The 10108-nt window shown below is 42.8% G+C and overlaps 1 protein-coding gene across 1 annotated transcript in view; it reads left to right on the forward strand.

The window, feature by feature from the left end:
• LOC128704740 (mucin-3B) overlaps window positions 1–10108 on the forward strand; it is a 270077-nt gene that overhangs the window by 237479 nt on the left and 22490 nt on the right. Inside the window, exons 19-21 of the mRNA XM_070079522.1 lie at window positions 2090–2703; window positions 6030–6509; window positions 9414–10058. Of these exons, the coding sequence (XP_069935623.1) occupies window positions 2090–2703; window positions 6030–6509; window positions 9414–10058 (1739 nt within the window). The remainder of the gene's footprint in view (window positions 1–2089; window positions 2704–6029; window positions 6510–9413; window positions 10059–10108) is intronic.

The following is a 10108-nucleotide window of genomic DNA, read 5'->3' on the forward strand; positions in this document are numbered from 1 at the left end:
GCAGAAACACTGCCAATGCATGTCATGGAAGGCAGCACTACTCCAGCAGACATTTATCAAGCAGAAACACTACCAACACATGACATGGATGACAGCACTACTCCAGCAGATATTTATCAAGTAGAAACACTACCAACACATTACATGGATGACAGCACTACTCCAGCAGACATTTATCAAGCAGAAACACTACCAACACATGACATGGATGACAGCACTACTCCAGCAGACATTTATCAAGCAGAAACACTACCAACACATGACATGGATGACAGCACTACTCCAGCAGACATTTATCAAGCAGAAACGCTACCAACTCAACCTTTGATGGAAGAGAGCACAACTCCAGCAGACATTTCTCAAGCAGAAATACTACCAACACATGACATGGATGACATCACTACTCCAGCAGACATTTATCAAGCAGAAACGCTACCAACTCAACCTTTGATGGAAGAGAGCACAACTCCAGCAGACATTTCTCAAGCAGAAATACTACCAACACATGACATGGATGACATCACTACTCCAGCAGACATTTATCAAGCAGAAACACTACCAACACAACCTATGATGGAAGAGAGCACTACTCAAGCAGACATTTATCAAGCAGAAACACTACCAACACATGACATGGATGACAGCACTACTCCAGCAGACATTTATCAAGCAGAAACACTACCAACACATGACATGGATGACAGCACTACTCCAGCAGATATTTATCAAGCAGAAACACTACCAACACATGACATGGATGACAGCACTACTCCAGCAGATATTTATCAAGCAGAAACACTGCCAACACATGACATGGATGACAGCACTACTCCTGCAGATATTTATCAAGCAGCAGACATTTCTCAAGCAGAAATACTATCAAAACACTGCCAACACATGACATGGATGACAGCACTACTCCAGCAGACATTTATCAAGCAGACTACCAACACATGACATGGAAGACAGCATCCAGCAGATATTTATCAAGCAGAAATACTACCAACACATGACATGGATGACAGCACTACTCCAGCAGACATTTATCAAGCAGAAACACTACCAACACATGACATGGACGACAGCACTACTCCAGCAGACATTTATCAAGCACAAACACTACCAACACATGTCATGGAAGACAGCACTACTCCAGCAGATATTTATACTCCAGACAGCACTACTTTACTCAGCAGACATTTCCAGCAGAAACACTCAAGCACACTACCAAACACATGGAAGACAGCACTACTCCAGCAGACATTTATCCAGCAGAAACACTGCCAATGCATGTCATGGAAGACAGCACTACTCCAGCAGACATTTATCAAGCAGAAACACTACCAACACATGACATGGAAGACAGCACTACTCCAGCAGACATTTATCAAGCAGAAACACTACCAACACATGTCATGGAAGAGAGCACTACTCCAGCAGACATTTATCAAGCACAAACACTACCAACACATGACATGGATGACAGCACTACTCCAGCAGACATTTATCAAGCAGAAACACTACCAACACATGACATGGAAGACAGCACTACTCCAGCAGACATTTATCAAGCAGAAACACTACCAACACATGTCATGGAAGACAGCACTACTCCAGCAGACATTTATCAAGCAGAAACACTACCAACACATGTCATGGAAGGCAGCACAACTCCAGCAGACATTTATCAAGCAGAAACACTAAGAACACAAGTCATGGAAGACAGCACTACTCCAGCAGACATTTATCAAGCAGAAACACTACCAACACAAATTGTCATGGAAGACAGCACTATTCCAGCAGACATTTATGATGCAGACTCACTTCCAACATATGTCATGGAAGACAGTACTTCTCCAGCAGACATTTATCCAGCAGAAACACTGCCAATGCATGTCATGGAAGGCAGCACTACTCCAGCAGACATTTATCAAGCAGAAATACTACCAACACATGACATGGATGACATCACTACTCCAGCAGACATTTATCAAGCAGAAACACTACCAACACATGACATGGATGACATCACTACTCCAGCAGACATTTATCAAGCAGAAACACTACCAACACATGACATGGATGACAGCACTATTCCAGCAGACATTTATCAAGCAGAAACGCTACCAACTCAACCTTTGATGGAAGAGAGCACAACTCCAGCAGACATTTCTCAAGCAGAAATACTACCAACACATGACATGGATGACATCACTACTCCAGCAGACATTTATCAAGCAGAAACACTACCAACACATGACATGGATGACAGCACTACTCCAGCAGACATTTATCAAGCAGAAATGCTACCAACTCAACCTTTGATGGAAGAGAGCACAACTCCAGCAGACATTTCTCAAGCAGAAATACTACCAACACATGACATGGATGACATCACTACTCCAGCAGACATTTATCAAGCAGAAACGCTACCAACTCAACCTTTGATGGAAGAGAGCACAACTCCAGCAGACATTTCTCAAGCAGAAATACTACCAACACATGACATGGATGACATCACTACTCCAGCAGACATTTATCAAGCAGAAACGCTACCAACACAACCTGTGATGGAAGAGAGCACTACTCCAGCAGACATTTATCAAGCAGAAACACTACCAACACAAATTGTCATGGAAGACAGCACTATTCCAGCAGATATTTATGACGCAGACTCACTTCCTACATATGTCAAGGAAGACAGTACTTCTCCAGCAGACATTTATGAAGCAGAAACACTACCAACACATGACATGGATGACAGCACTACTCCAGCAGATATTTATCAAGCAGAAACACTACCAACACATGACATGGATGACAGCACTACTCCAGCAGACATTTATCAAGCAGAAACACTACCAACACATGACATGGATGAGAGCACTACTCCAGCAGACATTTATCAAGCAGAAACACTACCAACACATGACATGGATGACAGCACTACTCCAGCAGACATTTATCAAGCAGAAACACTACCAACACATGACATGGATGACAGCACTACTCCAGCAGATATTTATCAAGCAGAAACACTACCAACACATGACATGGATGACAGCACTACTCCAGCAGATATTTATCAAGCAGAAACACTACCAACACATGACATGGATGACAGCACTACTCCAGCAGATATTTATCAAGCAGAAATGTTACCAACACATGACATGGATGACATCACTACTCCAGCAGACATTTATCAAGCACAAACACTACCAACACATGACATGGATGACAGCACTACTCCAGCAGACATTTATCAAGCAGAAACACTACCAACACATGACATGGATGACAGCACTACTCCAGCAGACATTTATCAAGCAGAAACACTACCAACACATGACATGGATGACAGCACTACTCCAGCAGATATTTATCAAGCAGAAACACTACCAACACATGACATGGATGACAGCACTACTCCAGCAGACATTTATCAAGCAGAAACACTACCAACACATGTCATGGATGACAGCACTACTCCAGCAGATATTTATCAAGCAGAAATGTTACCAACACATTACATGGATGACAGCACTACTCCAGCAGACATTTATCATGCAGAAACACTACCAACTCAACCTTTGATGGAAGAGAGCACAACTCCAGCAGACATTTCTCAAGCAGAAATACTACCAACACATGATTATCAAGCAGAAACACTACCAACACATGACATGGATGACAGCACTACTCCAGCAGATATTTATCAAGCAGAAACACTACCAACACATGTCATGGAAGACAGCACTACTCCAGCAGACATTTATCAAGCAGAAACACTACCAACACATGTCATGGAAGACAGCACTACTCCAGCAGACATTTATCAACCAGAAACACTACCAACACATGTCATGGAAGACAGCACTACTCCAGCAGACATTTATCAAGCAGAAACACTACCAACACATGTCATGGAAGACAGCACTACTCCAGCAGACATTTATCAAGCAGAAACACTACCAACACATGACATAGATGACAGCACTACTCTAGCAGATATTTATCAAGCAGAAACACTACCAATGCACATGTCATGGAAGAGAGCACAACTCCAGCAGACATTTCTCAAGCAGAAACACTACCAAGACATCTCATGGATGACAGCACTACTCCAGCAGACATTTATCAAGCAGAAACACTACCAACACATGACATGGATGACAGCACTACTCCAGCAGACATTTATCAAGCAGAAACACTACCAACACATGACATGGATGACAGCACTACTCCAGCAGACATTTATCAAGCAGAAACACTACCAACACATGACATGGATGACAGCACTACTCCAGCAGACATTTATCAAGCAGAAACGCTACCAACTCAACCTTTGATGGAAGAGAGCACAACTCCAGCAGACATTTCTCAAGCAGAAATACTACCAACACATGACATGGATGACATCACTACTCCAGCAGACATTTATCAAGCAGAAACGCTACCAACTCAACCTTTCATGGAAGAGAGCACAACTCCAGCAGACAACTCATGACATGGAGCAGACTCCAGCAGACATTTATTACCAACACATCAAGCAGCACTAAGCAGACATTTATCAAGCAGAAACACTACCAACACATGACATGGATGACAGCACTACTCCAGCAGACATTTATCAAGCAGAAACACTACCAACACATGACATGGATGACAGCACTACTCCAGCAGATATTTATCAAGCAGAAACACTACCAACACATGACATGGATGACAGCACTACTCCAGCAGATATTTATCAAGCAGAAACACTGCCAACACATGACATGGATGACAGCACTACTCCTGCAGATATTTATCAAGCAGAAATACTACCAACACATGACATGGATGACAGCACTACTCCAGCAGACATTTATCAAGCAGAAACACTACCAACACATGACATGGATGACAGCACTACTCCAGCAGACATTTATCAAGCAGAAACACTACCAACACATGACATGGATGACAGCACTACTCCAGCAGACATTTATCAAGCAGAAACGCTACCAACTCAACCTTTGATGGAAGAGAGCACAACTCCAGCAGACATTTCTCAAGCAGAAATACTACCAACACATGACATGGATGACATCACTACTCCAGCAGACATTTATCAAGCACAAACACTACCAACACATGTCATGGAAGACAGCACTACTCCAGCAGACATTTATCAAGCAGAAACACTACCAACACATGACATGGAAGACAGCACTACTCCAGCAGACATTTATCAAGCAGAAACACTACCAACACATGTCATGGAAGACAGCACTACTCCAGCAGACATTTATCAAGCAGAAACACTACCAACACATGACATGGATGACAGCACTACTCCAGCAGACATTTATCAAGCAGAAACACTACCAACACATGACATGGAAGACAGCACTACTCCAGCAGACATTTATCAAGCAGAAACACTACCAACACATGTCATGGAAGACAGCACTACTCCAGCAGACATTTATCAAGCAGAAACACTACCAACACATGTCATGGAAGGCAGCACAACTCCAGCAGACATTTATCAAGCAGAAACACTACGAACACAAGTCATGGAAGACAGCACTACTCCAGCAGACATTTATCAAGCAGAAACACTACCAACACAAATTGTCATGGAAGACAGCACTATTCCAGCAGACATTTATGATGCAGACTCACTTCCAACATATGTCATGGAAGACAGTACTTCTCCAGCAGACATTTATCCAGCAGAAACACTGCCAATGCATGTCATGGAAGGCAGCACTACTCCAGCAGACATTTATCAAGCAGAAATACTACCAACACATGACATGGATGACATCACTACTCCAGCAGACATTTATCAAGCAGAAACACTACCAACACATGACATGGATGACAGCACTACTCCAGCAGACATTTATCAAGCAGAAACACTACCAACACATGACATGGATGACAGCACTACTCCAGCAGACATTTATCAAGCAGAAACGCTACCAACTCAACTTTGATGGAAGAGAGCACTACTCCAGCAGACATTTCTCAAGCAGAAATACTACCAACACATGACATGGATGACATCACTACTCCAGCAGACATTTATCAAGCAGAAACACTACCAACACATGACATGGTTGACAGCACTACTCCAGCAGACATTTATCAAGCAGAAATGCTACCAACTCAACCTTTGATGGAAGAGAGCACAACTCCAGCAGACATTTCTCAAGCAGAAATACTACCAACACATGACATGGATGACATCACTACTCCAGCAGACATTTATCAAGCAGAAACACTACCTTCTCAAGCAGAAATACTACCAACACATGACATGGATGACATCACTACTCCAGCAGACATTTATCAAGCAGAAACACTACCAACACAACCTGTGATTGAAGAGAGCACTACTCCAGCAGACATTTATCAAGCAGAAACACTACCAACACAAATTGTCATGGAAGACAGCACTATTCCAGCAGATATTTATGACGCAGACTCACTTCCTACATATGTCAAGGAAGACAGTACTTCTCCAGCAGACATTTATGAAGCAGAAACACTACCAACACATGACATGGATGACAGCACTACTCCAGCAGATATTTATCAAGCAGAAACACTACCAACACATGACATGGATGACAGCACTACTCCAGCAGACATTTATCAAGCAGAAACACTACCAACACATGACATGGATGACAGCACTACTCCAGCAGACATTTATCAAGCAGAAACACTACCAACACATGACATGGATGACAGCACTACTCCAGCAGATATTTATCAAGCAGAAACACTACCAACACATGACATGGATGACAGCACTACTCCAGCAGACATTTATCAAGCAGAAACACTACCAACACATGACATGGAAGACAGCACTACTCCAGCAGACATTTATCAAGCAGAAATACTACCAACACATGACATGGATGACAGCACTACTCCAGCAGACATTTCTCAAGCACAAACACTACCAACACATGACATGGATGAGAGCACTACTCCAGCAGACATTTATCAAGCAGAAACACTACCAACACATGACATGGATGACAGCACTACTCCAGCAGATATTTATCAGCAGAAACACTACCAACACATGACATGGATGACATCACTACTCCAGCAGACATTTATCAAGCAGAAACACTACCAACACATGTCATGGAAGACAGCACTACTCCAGCAGACATTTATCAAGCAGAAACACTACCAACACAACATGTGACTCCAGCAGACATTTATCAAGCAGCACTAGTCAAGTCATGGAAGACAGACTACTTTATCAAGCAGAAACACTACCAACACAAATTGTCATGGAAGACAGCATTATTCCAGCAGACATTTATGACGCAGACTCCCTTCCAACATATGTCAAGGAAGACAGTACTTCTCCAGCAGACATTTATCAAGCAGAAACACTACAATGCACACAGCACTACTCCAGCAGACATTTATAAAGCAGACTACCAACACATGACAGAGACAGCACTACTCCAGCAGACATTTATCAAGCAGAAACACTACCAACACATCATGGAAGCAGACATGGATGACAGCACTACTCCAGCAGACATTTATCAAGCAGAAACACTACCAACACATGACATGGATGACAGCACTATTCCAGCAGACATTTATCAAGCAGAAACACTACCAACACATGACATGGATGACAGCACTACTCCAGCAGATATTTATCAAGCAGAAACACTACCAACACATGACATGGATGACAGCACTACTCCAGCAGACATTTATCAAGCAGAAACACTACCAACACATGACATGGATGACAGCACTACTCCAGCAGACATTTATCAAGCAGAAACGCTACCAACTCAACCTTTGATGGAAGAGAGCACAACTCCAGCAGACATTTATCAAGCAGAAACACTACCAACACATGACATGGATGACAGCACTACTCCAGCAGACATTTATCAAGCAGAAACACTACCAACACCTGTGATGGAAGAAGCACTACTCCAGCAGACATTTATCAAGCAGATGACAGCACTACTCCAGCAGATATTTATCAAGCAGAAACACTACCAACACATGACATGGATGACAGCACTACTCCAGCAGACATTTATCAAGCAGAAACACTACCAACACATGACATGGATGACAGCACTACTCCAGCAGATATTTATCAAGCAGAAACACTACCAACACATGACATGGATGACAGCACTACTCCAGCAGATATTTATCAAGCAGAAACACTACCAACACATGACATGGATGACAGCACTACTCCAGCAGACATTTCTCAAGCAGAAACACTACCAACACATGACATGGATGACAGCACTACTCCAGCAGACATTTATCAAGCAGAAACACTACCAACACATGACATGGATGACAGCACTACTCCAGCAGACATTTATCAAGCAGAAACACTACCAACACATGACATGGATGACAGCACTACTCCAGCAGACATTTCTCAAGCAGAAACACTACCAACACATGACATGGATGACAGCACTACTCCAGCAGACATCAAGCAGAAACACTACCAACACATGACATGGATGACAGCACTACTCTAGCAGACTATCAAGCAGAAACACTACCAACACATGTCATGGAAGACAGCACTACTCCAGCAGACATTTATCAAGCAGAAACACTACCAACACATGACATGGATGACAGCACTACTCCAGCAGACATTTATCAAGCAGAAACACTTCCAACATATGTCAAGGAAGACAGTACTTCTCCAGCAGACATTTATCAAGCAGAAACACTACCAACACATGACATGGATGACAGCACTACTCCAGCAGATATTTATCAAGCAGAAACACTACCAACACATGACATGGATGACAGCACTACTCCAGCAGACATTTATCAAGCAGAAACACTACCAACACATGACATGGATGACAGCACTACTCCAGCAGACATTTATCAAGCAGAAACACTACCAACACATGACATGGATGACAGCACTACTCCAGCAGACATTTATCAAGCAGAAACACTACCAACACATGACATGGATGACAGCACTACTCCAGCAGACATTTATCAAGCAGAAACACTACCAACACATGACATGGATGACAGCACTACTCCAGCAGACATTTATCAAGCAGAAACACTACCAACACATGACATGGATGACAGCACTACTCCAGCAGACATTTATCAAGCAGAAACACTACCAACACATGACATGGATGACAGCACTACTCCAGCAGACATTTATCAAGCAGAAACACTACCAACACATGACATGGATGACAGCACTACTCCAGCAGACATTTATCAAGCAGAAACACTACCAACACATGACATGGATGACAGCACTACTCCAGCAGACATTTATCAAGCAGAAACACTACCAACACATGACATGGATGACAGCACTACTCCAGCAGACATTTATCAAGCAGAAACACTACCAACACATGACATGGATGACATCACTACTCCAGCAGACATTTATCAAGCAGAAACGCTACCAACTCAACCTTTGATGGAAGACAGCACAACTCCAGCAGACATTTCTCAAGCAGAAATACTACCAACACATGACATGGATGACATCACTACTCCAGCAGACATTTATCAAGCAGAAACGCTACCAACTCAACCTTTGATGGAAGAGAGCACAACTCCAGCAGACATTTCTCAAGCAGACATACTACCAACACATGACATGGATGACATCACTACTCCAGCAGACATTTATCAAGCAGAAACGCTACCAACTCAACCTTTGATGGAAGAGAGCACAACTCCAGCAGACATTTCTCAAGCAGAAATACTACCAACACACGACATGGATGACATCACTACTCCAGCAGACATTTATCAAGCAGAAACGCTACCAACTCAACCTTTGATGGAAGAGAGCACAACTCCAGCAGACATTTCTCAAGCAGAAATACTACCAACACATGACATGGATGACATCACTACTCCAGCAGACATTTATCAAGCAGAAACACTACCAACACAAATTGTCATGGAAGACAGCACTATTCCAGCAGACATTTATGACGCAGACTCACTTCCAACATATGTCAAGGAAGACAGTACTTCTCCAGCAGACATTTATGAAGCAGAAACACTACCAACACATGAC

Source organism: Cherax quadricarinatus, chromosome 99 (genome assembly GCF_038502225.1).
Source record: "Cherax quadricarinatus isolate ZL_2023a chromosome 99, ASM3850222v1, whole genome shotgun sequence".
NCBI lineage: Eukaryota > Metazoa > Arthropoda > Malacostraca > Decapoda > Parastacidae > Cherax > Cherax quadricarinatus.